The following is a 16,910-nucleotide window of genomic DNA, read 5'->3' on the forward strand; positions in this document are numbered from 1 at the left end:
AATGCCCACCACCTGGCTCCCCCAACCTCCCACCCCCCGCCCCTTCAAACCCCTCAGATTGTTTTTCAGAGTCCATAGTCTCTCATGATTCACCTCCCCTTCCAATTTCCCCCAACTCCCTTCTCCTCTCTAACTCCCCTTGTCCTCCATGCTATTTGTGATTATTTATTTGACACAGAAGGAGAGAGAGAGACACACACAGACAGACAGAGAGAGAGAGCATGAGAAAGGGGAGTGGCAGACAGAGGGAGAGGGAGAAGCAAACTCCTCACTGAGCAGAGAGCCCCACTCGAGGCTCAATTCCAGGACTGCGGATCATGATCTGAGCCTAAGGCAGACGTTGAACTGACTGAGCCACACAGCGCCCCTATGGGCTAAATATTTAAAAATAATCAGATGGTGCATGTATTGTAGCCAGAACTATATTAGAAAAAATAATAATAATAAATGTATTAAAATAGTTTGAAATAATTTTTAGTTTTAAAATATATGGACACTCATCACAGTCATTTATGGAGACTTTACTTATATAATTAGATTTACAAAAATAGATATATCCATTGTATAAACACATTCAGGAAAATACAAATATATTTAAATCTTTTGGTGATTTTCTCTAGTAGTGAGACCTTCTGTAACTTCTATTGATGATGTGTTCTTAGTTTGGACTTTATTTAAATTCCATGAAACAAAATGGGACCAGGGAGGAAGACAAATCATAAGAGACTCTTAATCTCAGGAAACAAACTAAGGGTTGCTGGAAGCAGGGGGTGGGGAAGGGATAGGGTGGCTGGGTTATGGACATTGGGTAGAGTATGTGATATCTGCTATTGTTAGTGCTGTGAATTGTGTAAAACTGATGATTCACAGACCTATACCCCTGAAACAAATAATATATTATATGTTAATTTAAAAAAATCCACCCTATATTTTAAATGGATTTGCTTATCTGTATGTATTTGTTCAAAAATTTCTTAATAACACTTTTTGAAAACTGCTTTCTTAAAATCTTGAGAGATGACTCAGATGGAAGAAAGGGCTAGAACTTGAATCACAAGACTTGGATTAGAATCCTAATTTTACCATTTGATCAGCTAGAAGATCTTTGGCAAGTCATTTAACCTTATTGAATGTCAGTTTTTCATCTGTGAGGTAGAGATTTCTCTTGTAGTCTTTTTATAAAAATCAAATAAATTGATAAAAAAGTATATTATAAGTTTTAAGGCACTGAGTATAAAGTAATATGAAATATATTTAATATTTTATTCAGATCCTTCCCCAAGGACATATAGGGCTTTCAAGGATGATTTCTATACTCTCATCTGAGTATTTTGTTGATGTATTAGGAGGGTTCTAAATTGACCTGGTAATAGGTAAAATAATAAGAGACAGATGGCCATATTTTATAACAATTATTTTGTATCACCCTTATCCCAGGTTATAAAGCTATTTATCCTTTTCATAGCCTACATGAGGAATTATTTTTGAGATCTCTGCAGATGTCAGAAATAAGATAGAGCTATGAATACATTTATACGCATGCAGACACGTGACATTTTTATTTTATTTTATTTTTTTTGTCATATGGTCATTTTCTTTTAATGTAGTATGTATAAAAAGTTATGTATAAGTCCCTTTGTTAAAGCACTATAGCAGTCATGACAATCTAAAAAGATGGAATCCAGCAGAAGGCTCCCAGTGCTTCCGGTAAGGGAATACATCATCTTGTATTTTACATGTACACTCCATGTTGGTCTCTGACAAACATTGGAAAGGGAAACTTCTTGGATGTTGCCTCTGGTTCCATTTTATATTTTATTAATTTTTAAGTTTTAAAAATATTTTAGTCTTTTACAGCCAACTCAGTAGTATTCATAGACCTCTAGTCAAATTCTATAGAAATCAACTCCAGTTTTGCTTGATACTTCTAGCAAGGAGTTCAGGGTGAACCTTGTGAGGTAACCAGTTCTTTTTGAATAGTTCTATTTTCAAGGAATTTTTTCTTTCCTCTCACCAGACGTTTGTCTTCCTTTACCCTCCATTACATTCATTAGCCCTATTACTGATCTCGATAGCCCACAAACTAACCTAAAAGTTTTGTCACCCAATACAGACCCTTCAGTTGAATATGGTGATTCTCTCCTTTAGAGCATATGTTCAGATTTTGGATCCTTTTATTTCTTTCAGGAAGAAAATGTTAAAACCGTCCTGATGAACCCAAATATTGCATCAGTGCAAACCAACGAGGTGGGCTTGAAGCAAGCAGATACTGTCTACTTTCTCCCCATCACCCCTCAGTTTGTCACAGAGGTCATTAAGGCGGAACGGCCAGATGGATTAATTCTAGGCATGGGTGGCCAGACAGCTCTGAACTGTGGTGAGTTCTTTTAAGTTTAATTGCAGAGTTTTGGCCCATGCACTTATGTGTAATATTTTTTTGACTCTAACACTTATGCTCTGTGTGTTCGTAAAAGCTTTTCTTTAATGTGTGAGGAAGCATTTAGCAAACAGCCACCTGAAAATGTCATGTGATAAATATTACTGGTTTATTTCACAAAACAGCTGAGGTACTTTAATGCTCTGGGGTGGCCAGGGGAGAGCTCCCTGCTCCATTTCAGCATATTGCTTTTCTCTTGACCAGCAAAACCCTGAGGACTATTATATATAAAAAATGAGAATTAACATTGATTAAATGCTTTGTGCTCTTACCTGTTGGCCCAGTAGCATTTGACTTTCACACATATTCTCATGATCACATAGATCAGTCTCTCTACCACCCCTTCATGCATCTGCTGAACCCAGTACACTGTCCTTTTTTCAAGACTTCAAATCTTTGGAGCTGGATCATGAATGAGAATCTCATGAGCTAGTTGGAGTAAGAAGTTGGCGTAATAATTTAAATATCAAATATAAAAGTCTTAGCTAAAGTCAGATGGCATGTTAGTGGAAACATTATTTTGTATCTATCTGGGTTAAAAATCATCAAAATAATGTTTCCATTAACATGCCATCTGACTTGGGCTAAGACTTTTATATTCACTAGGATTATTTATTTATTTATTTATTTAAAAAAAAATTATTTATTTATTTGAGAGAGAGAGACAGTGAGAGAGAGCATGAGCGAGGAGAAGGTCAGAGGGAGAAGCAGACTCCCCATGGAGCTGGGAGCCCGATGCGGGACTCGATCCCGGGACTCCGAAGGCAGTCGTCCAACCAACTGAGCCACCCAGGCGTCCCTCACTAGGATTATTTAAATAAGAGAATCTCATTATAAGATTGGACCTTAGAAGGAAAGGGAATATACTAAGGTTTAGAGGTTTACTGTGTCCTGTGATTTTTATTATTGAGATAATAAAAACCATTTGGAGAAGGTGGTAATATAAGTAATGTCACCAGCAACATATTTTGCTTAAGTGTTTTCAGAATTTCTCTTTCAATTTTTTTTTTTTTTTTTTAAATCTTAAGCACCCTTCTGTTGTGGACTGAGGTGGCTTCCTGGAGCTAATTTTAAGGTTCAAAAAAGTTGTATTTCAGGTGTCTGTTAAAAAAGACATAAGAGTTTGAGATTTTAAAAACTGATTATATTTGGTTCTTCTGTAGGAGTGGAACTATTCAAGAGAGGTGTACTCAAGGAGTATGGCGTGAAAGTCCTGGGGACCTCAGTTGAATCCATTATGTTCACAGAAGACAGGCAGCTGTTCTCAGACAAACTAAATGAAATTAATGAAAAGATTGCTCCAAGCTTTGCCGTGGAATCAGTAAGGAATCTTTGTTCTGGAGAAACAAGACCGTTATTTGTCTTATGTTATAGGGAGAGTGGTTTGTCATGCCTAAAAATGATAGTTAAATTATTATATTTGCATGTATTATCTTCCAGAAATGTGTTAGTACCTCAGAAACTTTGTGTATTAATTGCAGCATTCCATGCTAAAATGTTTGGGATAGGTATTAATATTTTATGAAAAGGGAAGCAAAAGCCCAGAGACCAAGTGGTTTATCAGTGGTTGAAGTGCCATTGACTATCAGATCTCCTGAGGTAAAACAAAGGGCCATGTCAACTTACAATGCCGAAGTGATTTTTGCTTTCTGGGACCTGTTACATACCTTGTATGTGCAAATGGCTTGCCAGTGGGGAATGATTGGATTGAAATTTTCTTGTTAGAATGGAATGAACATTTAAAAATGAAATCATCTAGAAAAAGCCACTGGATCTAATCAATGAGATTCATGACTAAGAAACTTGTGGCTTAGATGTTTAGGGAGGAAAGATAATTTCTTCTTTTTGTTAATTATTTTCAACTGTAGCCTGTGCCTATTGATAGGCTATTACAAGGCACCAAGATAAAGTTGGTTTGCTATATATCTGTTTCTGTCCCTGACTTTATTCCTGATTTCAGACATGTGGTCAATGAAGTGGAGGTTCTGGAGGCAGTTTTTAAAATGCAACTTTCCCATTGCAAAAGTAGGCAAATTCTTAGGGAAAAGGGCAAGTACTGCTGGGACAACTAAAATGGACCACGCACTTTTCAGAAAAGAATGCTACCAAGTACATACTATGTTGCAGAGCTGTCAGTCAGGAATAGTCCCAGGATAGCTCCGCTGAACATTTGGAAAGCTCCTGCCATACATTTATTCTTTCATTGCCAGATTTAATTATGTCCTTGCTTCCTCAGGATGAGAAACAGGCATATGGGAAAGGTGTAATTACATTCCCATTGGTAGTGTAATAATATTCCATGACAGAAAAATATAGCCACCATATGTTGTATTCTGTAAGTTTGAAAAAAAAAAAAAATCCGAGCTTCTGGGACTACTCTCTGACTGAACTTGAAAAATGAAAACTCTCTTTCTGTACAGTATTCCTAATGGCCTGTTGCAGTAATATCAAGTTCATTTTGGCAGTAGAAACCCTTGTATCATTAAGAGATGAAGACTTTTAAATTGAATTTAAAAATTCAATATGGCTCCCATTCTCAAATTCATAATGATTATTTCAGTTTGGGCCATTGTTTCATTTTTTTTTTATATGACAGAACAAAATTTACAATAAAAAGATAAATGAAAGCCTTTGCTGTGTATTTAAAAAAAAATAGGATTTTTTACTTTAAATTTGTAAAACTTTACTTCTTTTTCAGAAGGAAATGAAAGAATAATACAGCATTTCTGTAGTCATTCTTCCCAAAAAAACGGACTTACCTGAATTGCTATACTTTCTTGATATGGTCTTTTCTGCTAGTGTGGTCAGCTTTTAAGACTTTGAATCTTTCTCCTTGCTAGATCGAGGATGCTCTAAAAGCAGCAGACACCATTGGCTACCCAGTGATGATCCGATCTGCCTATGCTCTGGGTGGTTTAGGCTCCGGCATCTGTCCCACTAAGGAGACCTTACTGGACCTCAGTACAAAGGTTTGTATTTTCACAGACCAAATTCTTACCAACCAAGAAAATGGATTCGATATGCCCTTTCAGTTAGAGAAAGTTATGTAGATGAGAAATGACCTTTTCTCTGTTATTAAACCACTGTCATGTTTTCTAAAAGTATCCAAAGATGGTACCTTTGGAAGGGAAATGCAGTACAGTTATTTACATTGGAACACAGCATTAATCCAGAAGATCCTAGGAAAACTGATGGTCACTCTGACTATCGGTGATCATACTAACTGATGAGAGTCACTTGATCTTTACTGTACTATTTGATTTCAGTGGCATAAACTCAATTCAATTCCATCTCTCTCTGCTTCAGAATCTGCTCCCAAATACACATGATGCTAAAATATATTTTAGTGATTAAAAAAAGTGAATGTGATGTCCCATTTTCTACTATTTTTTGAAATAATATGACACAGATGACATCTAAAGTGAAACAAAACACATTGAGTAGTTTGGCTTTTCCTCAAAGTCAGGTGTTTAAAATATATACAGTATAAACCTTTTGGTATCACGAATGAATGAGCTCTCCCTGCCAACTGCTGCACACTCATCTAAGCAAAAGTGAGATCTGAGTTTTCAAAATTTGTGTTCTATCAAAATAATTTTAATGTATTACTGAATACATTAAACAAATACATTCTTAAGTATTAAAAAGAAAATTAAGATGTGTTCCAAAAAATAAATTAGACATTATCAAAGAAAACATCCTCCACAAAAGCAAAGAATTTTGCCCATGCTCTCTCCTTACAAAATAGAACAATGCCTGGTAGTAGGGGTCTCAGTGATTGCTGACTGAATGAATGACTATGTGTAGAGTCAAGAGGCCCGTGTACCTTGATGGTTGTGGACATGAATCTCACAGGATTATTTTAAGAGTTACTTTGCGGGGGCGCCTGTGTGGCTCAGTGGGTTAATGCCTCTGTCTTCAGCTCAGGTCATGATCTCAGGGTCCTGGGATAGAGCATGGCATTGAGCTCTCTGCTCAGCGGGGAGCCTGCTTCCTCCTCTTTCTCTGCCTGGCTCTCTGCCTACTTGTGATCTCTGTCTGTCAAATAAATAAATAAAAATCTTAAAAAAAAAAAAGGAGTTACTTTGGAGAGTTCTGAGTAAATACTATCTGTCATTATTTACTCTTTAGTATGAAACAAAATGCATCCCTTGAATTGTCATAGGATTTTGAGAACAGATAAATAAAATTAAATATATTTAAACATCTATAATGACAAACTTACTTGTTATCAGCTTGGATTTAGTGTTTCTAAAGTTGCCAAAACAAAACCCCCAAAAGGAAAATATATCAATATAAATATTTCTTTCTTTCTTTTTTTTTTTTTTTTAAGATTTTGTTGATTTATTTATTTGACAGACAGAGATCACAAGTAGGCAGAAAGGCAGGCAGAGAGAGAGGCGGAAGCAGGCTCCCTGCTGAGCAGAGAGCCCCATGCGGGGCTTGATCCCAGGACCCTGGGATCATGACCTGAGCCAAAGGCAGAGGCTTTAACCCACTGAGCCACCCAGGCGCCCCAATATAAATATTTCTTGTTTCCATTCTGGAGTTATGAATCATGTATTTAAAGAAAAGACGTGTTTATAGAGGCAATTTTTTTTCTCTCTGGTATATTAGATGTTCTCAATATTTTCAATACTAGTATTCATGTATACTTATTCTCTATTAAAAATATATTTTTACAGTGTAAAAATTCTGAATACTGAATTGTCTGAAAAGGTTTACAGTGAAAACAATTTCGGAATGGAATAGTTTTTAACTATTTAAATTCCTTAAAATAATAATAATAGGGCATTGGATTTTTTTTTTTTAAAAAACATAGCTTTTCCATTCAAATAATTATTTTTATTATTAATTCTTAAAGTACTCCTTATTCTCTTGAGATTATATTTAGCACCTTTCGAAGTAGCATTAACTCATCTAGGTCTCAAAATTAGTCTTTGTATAAAATCTAAGACTGGAAAGAAGGAAGTTGAGGCAATAGGTGAATTTGATCTCAATTGTCCTTGTGTCCAAACATCCAGCCCAGTCCATTAGAATGCAGAGAGCTTTCCCCAATCCATACCCTTTGTTTCCCAGACTTCCTCTTTTAGCATGCAATTCTAATGACAGATGAATCATTATTAAATTGTTCATGCTGGCTACAGAGATTTCTAACCAAGTTGAAAACCTCATCATCAGGCAGCTGTGGGGACAAATGTGTTACATTTTCAGTTGGACATGGGAGAGCCTGTAGTGTTGACTGAGGTTAAAAAGATAGTGTTGAGACACATTAAGCGCACACACACACACCCCCCAACTAACACTGAGTTATTTCATTATACTTCCTGCTAATAATTAGAAAAAATTCAAAGTACTTTCCCCAATTGCTTTCTCTTCCTTTCTCGCTGCTGTTGCAAATCAAAAATACTACAAGACAAAGGGGGCCAATTCTGTCTTGGATATTCAGACACTAAATGTCCTAAGGTCAGAGACAGTCTCTTTCATATTTTGGGTTCAGTATTCTACCCACCATTGGGTACGCAATAAATACGAAATGATAATTATACTAATTCATATCTGTTTAATCAGGCACACATGATATATGACTCAGGGTATTTAAGCACTTAGGTGGTGATTAACCATAATAATAGTCGCATATGATTCTTCTAATTCCCAAGTTTCGTATGCCATCTTGGCTAACTGTTTACAACCATCATTATCTCCTTTCTTCTCCTCATCAACATCAACTGACTTTTATTGTGTATGTCACTGTACAAAGCACTCTCAGCTATTTTAGAGAAAACCAGAGTCTTTAGACTTATTTTTCTATATTTATTTGCACTTATCACATTTTCTGGTTTTACAGAAGCCTTGCTGCTGAAATAATTCCATTTCCCTCTGCCTGATTGCTCAATTATTTTCTCTTTTTCCTAAATTAGTTTGATTTAATGTCATATCAGCACTTTGAATGGCAAGCTTCAATAATGTAAATCAAGCGTATTCACTGCAGGATGCTATTCCTAGTACCTCACTGATTTTCTGACACATTGTGCCTTCTGGAGCATGGAGGAGGACGGAGACGAGGCTTCAGACTTCGATGCTGACCAGGATTTAGGCCAGGGCATTTTGCCAACTATCCATGTCTAAACCAGTGCCTTTTCTGACTCTATGGTGTCTTTTGTCACCAATTTCTAGGCCTTTGCAATGACCAACCAGATTCTGGTGGAGAAGTCAGTGACAGGTTGGAAAGAAATAGAATATGAAGTGGTCCGAGACGCTGATGATAATTGTGTCACTGTCTGTAACATGGAAAATGTCGATGCCATGGGTGTTCATACAGGTAGGCAAAGAATCTTAAGGAATTACAGTAATGCCTTCAGTTCATGCTTCTGATGACCCACAGATGTCTTTATTAAGGTCTTTTCTTTAAATTACTGTTCTTAGCTGACAGACTAGTGATAAAATTTTACACAAAATCGTATTTCTTAGTACCAAAAATAACCTCACATTAATTTTGATCTTCTCAAAAACCCTATGAAGTAAGGCAGGTATTATCCTGATTTCATTTGAGGAAGAAGTTATATGTAAGGAATGTAGTGGTGGTAAAATCTGTAAGACTTGCTGTTGAAAAGTAAAAAATGAGGATAAGAAGGCTTAAATCAGATGAAGATATTAGTTACCAGGTGAATAAAAACAAATAGCCACAAGTAATAGAAATAGGAGAAATAAGTTTTTTAGGAAGAGGAACTAGTTAGATGAGAGGGCAAAAGGGAAGACTTAGGATATAGAAATGCTAACTTTGAGGCATGCGTGGAATTCTCAAGAAGAGGGTTGATAATATGGAGCTGGAATTCAAGAAATGGGGATACAAATAAAGAAGTTGATAAAAGTCATGGGAGTCATTGGTGTGAAGGCCATAACTGAAGCTGGAGGCATAGACTAAGTATTCAAGGGCATAGACATAGAAAGAAAGACAGTAGGGTCAAGGGCTGAACTTGGGACCTGTTTAGATTTACAGGGCATGAGTAAGAGGAAGGGTTAGTGTGGAAGAGAAGGAAGGGAGTGGTAGGAAGAAAACCAGGGTAGTACACTAGTAATCCAACGCAAGAGAATATTTCACAAAAGAGCTTTGGTTTTGGCTTTATCAAATGTGAAATGTCAAGAATTAGGAATTTAATGTGGGTTTTTGGGCCTTCAAGAGGACAGTTTCAATGCAAAGTTGTTTATGGGAGCCATATTGAAAAGAACTCTATGGCAATGAGGGATACACAGAATTGGGAAACTTTCAAGAAGTTTAGTCAGGTGAAGAATAAAGAGATGTTCTTCTGATTGGCGGTGTGGGGGGCAGGAAATCTGAGCATGTTTGTGGGCAGGAGGGATGGTGGCTAAAGACTAAGAGATTGAATATACAAGGGCTATGATTCGAGAGGGGTGAGACAATGGAAAGGGATGAGATGTGGAAAACTGAGGGATGAGCCAGTCTGAGTGAAGAGAAGATGATCATTTACAGAAGGGAGAACTTGAGAGAGAGAGAGAGAGAGATTTTGAGATGAAGAGTGTGATTGAAGATTGAAGAAGTTAATGTCAATCTGGTCAGTAGATGACTGAGGCCTTGATGTCTAGATGAACTTGGGAGAGGTTAGAGGGGTTTCTGTCAATAATATTTCAGAGTAATACAGGCAAAACAAGAATCAGAGGGGAGAGTATCTGCTGTGCCTTTTATGTACCCCATCGAGACAGTAATTTTCCCAACAGTCCTTTAGACTAATCTGTGTCTTGTATCACACAAATAGATTTAAGTCACTAAAGTTAGTTATTCAGATATGGTACCAAATAACAAGTGTTGCTCGATGTACAGGTGATTCAGTTGTCGTGGCCCCTGCCCAGACCCTCTCCAATGCAGAGTTTCAGATGTTGAGACGTACTTCAATCAATGTTGTTCGCCACCTGGGCATTGTGGGTGAATGCAACATTCAGTTTGCCCTGCATCCTACCTCAATGGAATACTGCATCATTGAAGTGAATGCCAGATTGTCCCGAAGCTCTGCCCTGGCCTCAAAGGCCACTGGGTAAGATCAGAATGATTGACCATGTGTTTGCAGATTCTTCACAGATAGTTTTGGAAAACTGACAGCTAGTGGAAGACTGAGCTGCATTTACAAGCTACAGTCCCCGTTTCTGTATGCTGGCTGCAAATCATTTAGGACCCTAAGGACATGCTTATTAATGAGCTTGCTGCCAGATTGAGGCAAATGATATTGCTAGCTGGCTTTGTTTGCTGGCTAATCATAAACTAATCAAAATCTGGGTGGTCAAAGCAGGCTGCAAAAAATCTGCTTCCTAATTGCACTTTGCAGATATTGTTAAAAAGTGAGAATTAATTCTCAATTTTAGTCCTCAACTGGTTTCTTCAGGTGTTTAGTACATGGTAGGCAACTAGTATAGTTTACTTGATTCAAACATTCAATAAATTGTTTTATTTTAGCCAAACTCCACAGGACCAAACACTGTAGGGTTTTTCTATAGATAAATATTGCAACCAAATAAATGAATTTGCTACCCATTTAAAAACTGCCAGTGAGCATAATTGGAGGGAACATTAACTAGTACTTTTTTCTATTAATATACTTAGCACATGGCATTTAAATTTCATGGCATTTTTGCTTAATATGGCTCCACAGTGCTGCGTGGAGTGCCAGTGCAGTGTTGCCTTGAGCAAGAGTCAGGAGACCTGTGTTCTCCTTCCAATTCTCCTATTGACTTTGGACACATCATTTATTGTCTCTATCAATTTCCTCATCTGTCAGATGGAAGAGATATATTAAAGAATCATATGTAATCCTACAGTTCTTTGAATTATTTCCTCAAATATAATTATCAAAACTATCTAGTTAAGTTACTACAATGTTAGTTTTGTAAGGAGTCCCAAGCTCAGAAATAATTTGGAGACAAAGCAAGGACCTTAGCTTGCAATGACTACATTTTCTGACCATTGCATACCCCATAATACCAGCTAACTCTTCCTGTCTTCCTAGGTGCAGACATCTATATATCTTTTCAAAATAATATTTTGCAGATTCTTATCTTAGCCGAGGCTCTACAAAAGTGAGCACCTTATCAAGGAAGTCATTGATTTTGGATTAAAGAGGTGAAGGTTGTCAGCTGTTGCCCTGAATGTCAGGCATAGAGAGTGAATTCTTTTGTGATCCGTGCCTCTCTACTTTATCATGACTCACACTATTTTATAAGTGGCTATTAAGTCTTCATACAGAAGAGAGAACCAGATGTGTTTTACATACTGATGTGGAATAACACCAGAATTTCTAAGACCAATTTATGTCTTGGGCTGCTTTTAATGCTCATTGCTGAAAGAAAAAAAAAATCTCCTCTTTTATAGCTACCCACTGGCATTTATTGCTGCAAAGATTGCCCTAGGAATCCCACTTCCAGAAATCAAGAATGTTGTATCAGGGAAAACATCAGCCTGCTTTGAACCTAGCCTGGATTATATGGTTACTAAGATTCCTCGCTGGGATCTTGATCGTTTTCATGGAACATCTAGCCGAATTGGTAGCTCTATGAAAAGTGTGGGAGAGGTGAGTCTTTGGTTTACTCCTCTATTTATTCTTATTCTCAGCTATTTTGTCAAATATTTAATATCCTTGAAAGTCTTCAGGTTTCCTGGATACTGGGTTCCTGATTAGAGGATATATGGGAATTTCATTTCCTCCATGGTGTTTCAACATCTCTCTGACTACTAACATAAGGTATTTGTTACATGACCACTTAATGGATCTTAAAAGCTTCTAATTAAAAGGAGAGGCTTTATATGTGGGTGTATAATATATTTACACATACGAAAAACGTATTTTCATAAATAATTGAGCTATAATGTGTTTTATAATCAAATCTAGAAAATAACATGATATAAAGTGGCATACCAAAAAGTCCACTGCACTGAGGTTAAGAATTTAATTTTAATCTGTTCACACACACTGTGGCTTTGCCCTCCTTAGACCTCACTTTCTACATGTCTAAAAAGAAGGGGCTGGACTAGAAGATCCATGTCACATCTAGCTGTAAAGTTTAAAATTGGGATATGAAGTCCTCTTTGATTATATTGAAATGGTCTAAGCTTTTAGGGGCTTTAGACTTTTCATAATTTCCCTTTTTATGGTATTTGAAATTAAAATTAGCTTTTGATTAATCCATCTTCAAAGATGGAGCGCTCCTCGGTATAAGATGAAAGAAAGGGATGGAGACCCCCAGTCTCTGACAGTTACTCTCTTCCCTCCCCAACCAAGGGCTTTGTTTCTGCTTGCATCTAGTCAGCTTGGAGAGAGCATGAGCCTTGGAACCAAATGAGCTTGGGTTTTATTCTTGGTGTTGCCACTTACCAGTTACAGACACTCGTGGGAGACACTGGTCCTCAGGTTTTCCATCCGAAAACTGGAAAATGATAACACATATCTTGGGGGGTTCTTATAAGGTTTAGGATTAATACATGTAAATTTTTAGTAATATCTTTTAAGGTAGATTCATAATGAATCTCCAGTAAATGTATTTCATTAGTATTGTTGTCATTGTTTATGGGTAGAACTTTTTATTATCAGCAGTATGCATGAATCTCAATCTCTATCAATGTATTGACCTATCATCTATTTTATTTTATCTCATCTTTGTCTTTATATGGTCAACATAGGAGCTCTTCGTCTATGTCTAGATATCTAAACTGGTTAGACTACAGAGCAAAGAACTACTTATGACCTATTTTTCTATATTGGCCTTTATTTGCCCTATATTACAGCTTATTACCTACCCTCAGACTAGCCATTGCAGAAATACGCACCATCAATCACAGGAAGTGCAGCTTAAATCCATCAGCAATGCAGGAGAAAAGAGAAAAAAAAAAGACATTTTACTGCTCAATCATATTCATGCATGCAAGGGACCATTATTATTATTTTGGTCTCCTTACTTTCCAGGATATCAATGCAAGATTTTAAAGTAATGACAGATAAAGAAAATTTGACCTTTTAAATTAAAATGCCCTACTAGTTGTGTAAAAAAACAAAAAAAACAAAAAAAAACCCAGTAGTCCTTCCTAGCTGCTTTAAATCTTATTTTTCCTCTCATGCTTCATGGTGCACAATAGAATTAAAACTCAAATGCCATGAAAAGTTTTGTTGGTAGCTTTTCTGCCAAATAAACAACTGTTACTTAGTTTATTTTGTAGGAAGTATCCCTTTTTCACATTGCTTACAGTAAAATTTATAGGCCAAGGAATATGAGATAATTCCTGTAATGTTTTCATTTAAGGGACATTTAAGGGACATTTGTTGTCCGTGAATATTTCCCATCATACATTTAATTCAACTCAAGTTAGGAAGCATTTCCATGCAAGATGCAGAATAAGGTGTAGATATTTGTTATGTGTTACCTGCAGTTGGTAAGTTCAGAATATATAAATAGAACCAAATGTAATATGAATTCAACTGTGGTGAAAGTTAAGATACAGTATTTACATACAGGTACTCTGATAATGGAGAGGAATAGGGTCAGGGAATAGAGTTAGGGCCATGTCAGTTATTCCAATGAAAAATGGTGAAATTTTTACTTAATGAAGATGAATTTTAATAATATAAAACATTAAAAAGCACAAACTTTGAGCAAATACAGTTATGTACTCCTTTATTATTATATAGGTATGTTAATTTTTCTTTCATTGACCATATTTTACATACCATTATGTACAGTATACTTACAAATAATTATTTATGGTAAGTTACTTATAGAACCCATTACTTTATGGCCAACTTTTAAATATGTAATATTTATAAACTGTATTAAATATTCCAGAAATATTTTCCTCATTTGATAGGACTGTAAAATATTTCATTCCTGGTAGTCTCTCTCAGGCTTAGGCTAGAAAGTATTAGGACCATGTTGTGTACCCCTTCAAATACCCCTATGCCTCGCAAGTTGCTTATCTGAATTGGACTAATATTTTATTTACCTCGGTACTTGAAAATCTTCCTTACTTCTAATTAAATTGGCAGTAGCGTGAAATGTTATCTGTTTGGCTTTAGCTATCTTTGAATATATATCTTGTCCCACAGTTGACATGAAGTTTTATCAAACCGACACGAATGGGAACCTGGGTCTATTTGAGGAATCTTGGAAGTTTACTGAAGGCAACATTGTCACTGTTATTATTTTAAGTTGGAGACCAAAAATGCATAGCAATCTATTATTCCATGGAAAGATTCAAAGACAGTGTTTAGCCACTGAAAATAACTGGTTAGGCTTGAAGGCAATTTAAGTTTAGTTCTGAGTTGTAACTTGTCCAAATGAAATCACCACATGGTCTTCCTAATTGATTCGTGTACAATCAGATGTAAAGATGGTGGGAAAACACATCGAATTTGTCCTGGGGAGTTTAGACTCCGCCTACATTCAAGATCTGAATCTGTCAGTATTCATTATAATTCTGAAGGTTTTATTAATGCTTAGTTATAAAGAAAGCCAACCTGTCTTGGATTGTGACTGATAACCCATCTGGAAATAGTTCTGTTTTTGTGTTAATATATGTCTGACTTCTCTTTATTTGTTTTCTGTTTTAAAGAACATTTGCATAAAAGCAAGATTTTATTAAGAAAGTGTCCATATGCTCTTTCCATGTATTCCTTAGTTTAATATTATGATTCAGAGCAGGTGCAGGCAATTTCCTCAACAGTCCCAGTAAATAAAGCTAAATTCCTGGTGTGGCAGAAGACTGACCTAAGATTGTTAAAGACCCACTCTATCAAAACCATGGAGAAAAGGAGAGAGAAAGAAAAGTAACAATAATAACACCTAAATTTCAGTAATAATCTTATATGTTTTGTTCCTACTTCTTTTCTGAAGAACATCCATTTCTACTTCTGTTTCAGATTCAAAATATATAAGCTCTTTTTAAAAATACATGTTCTTAAATGTGCATTACAGGTCATGGCTATTGGCCGCACCTTTGAGGAAAGTTTCCAGAAAGCCTTAAGAATGTGCCACCCATCTATAGATGGCTTCACTTCCCGTCTCCCAATGAACAAAGAATGGCCAGCCAACCTAGATCTCAGAAGAGAGCTTGCGGAACCATCCAGCACCCGTATCTATGCCATCGCTAAGGTAATGTGTGATAAGGGGCCCAGAGCGACTGTTTCCTTCAGAATATAGCCAACCTGGACTTTATTTTTTTTTTATTTGATTTTTTTTTTTAAGGATTTTATTTATTTGAGAGAGACAGAGACAGAGACAGAGATAGCAAGAGAGAGCATGAGTGGGGAGGAGAGGGAGAAGCAGGACCCCGCAGAGCAGCGGGGGGAATGTGATGTGGGGTTAGGTCCCGGGACTCCGGGATCGTGACCTGAGCTGAAGGCAGACGCTTAACCAGCTGAGCCACCCAGGCACCTCGACAACCTGGACTTTAAAGTAAAACTGAAACATAAAATGGTTCTGAATTCAGGGATTTGGGGGAAAAATATAATTTTCTTCACTAGCATTATACTGAAGACTTCTGTGGCTTTTTTCAGATTATTCTATAATTAATAAAATATTACCCCCTCCTTTAAAAATTTGGTTTGAACCTGGCCTGAAGAACACATTGCCTGTTTAAAGGATGATCATATAGATAAAATGTTCCTTCCTTTTAGAATATATCTTATCAATACTCTTAAGTAGGTCTGATTGTATTGATCTGCCATTTCTTATCCCTTGGATTACTTGTTCCTTGAAAATGTATAAAATTGTATTTTAGAAAGGAAGATGCATAAAACAGTATCATTTAGTACATGCTACCTCAGACTTTAGAATAATCTTTATTTGCATCATTTTCTGTGTTTAGAAAACAATGACTGTAAAGATCTTCAGTGATTCTAGGCTTTTTTGTGTAATTATTTTATCGGTCTTCTTTTTAGAACAAAAAAGCCCCACAGTTCTCACTTCCACCCCCTAGTTCCCTTTTATGCAAATTAAATGCCATATTAATCTCCCTTCATGTTTACTATGCGTAGGGTTTTGAAGTTTCAGCTCATCTGATTTTATAAAAGGTGACTTGGGCAGCTGGGACCTGTCTGGTCAGAAATCCCTGAATGGCTTTTTGACATTTAAGGAAGCTTAGGCATTAATCCTCCAACAGTATCAAACCACCCTGGAGCTACAAAGCCCCGCTGACCATTTTATACATGCGTGTGTGCGTGTGGGACGAGTTGATGAAAATAGGCATTTTGTCTTTAAAGAGGAAATCTGTCTTTGTAATTTGCCTTTGTAGCAACAGCAAAATGCTGTGAATGGTTTTGAACTCACTGCAACTTCCAGGTCCATATACCGAGTCCTGCTGAGAGAGGAGAAGGGGAGGGAATGTTTCCTTCGTTGCCTATAATGTATACTCTCCTCACCTTTATGGTTTCTGAATGCAGAATATTAAGTTCCATTGAAATTCTGGCAGAGGCTAGTG

The 16,910-nt window shown here is 36.6% G+C and overlaps 1 protein-coding gene across 1 annotated transcript in view; it reads left to right on the forward strand.

Moving 5' to 3' along the window:
• Positions 1–16,910, forward strand: part of CPS1 (carbamoyl-phosphate synthase 1) — a 123,680-nt gene that overhangs the window by 43,799 nt on the left and 62,971 nt on the right. Inside the window, exons 14-20 of the mRNA XM_032354679.1 lie at positions 2,188–2,377; positions 3,601–3,758; positions 5,278–5,406; positions 8,615–8,759; positions 10,278–10,488; positions 11,817–12,015; positions 15,407–15,583. Of these exons, the coding sequence (XP_032210570.1) occupies positions 2,188–2,377; positions 3,601–3,758; positions 5,278–5,406; positions 8,615–8,759; positions 10,278–10,488; positions 11,817–12,015; positions 15,407–15,583 (1,209 nt within the window). The remainder of the gene's footprint in view (positions 1–2,187; positions 2,378–3,600; positions 3,759–5,277; positions 5,407–8,614; positions 8,760–10,277; positions 10,489–11,816; positions 12,016–15,406; positions 15,584–16,910) is intronic.

This window comes from Mustela erminea, chromosome 8 (assembly GCF_009829155.1).
Source record: "Mustela erminea isolate mMusErm1 chromosome 8, mMusErm1.Pri, whole genome shotgun sequence".
Lineage (NCBI taxonomy): Eukaryota > Metazoa > Chordata > Mammalia > Carnivora > Mustelidae > Mustela > Mustela erminea.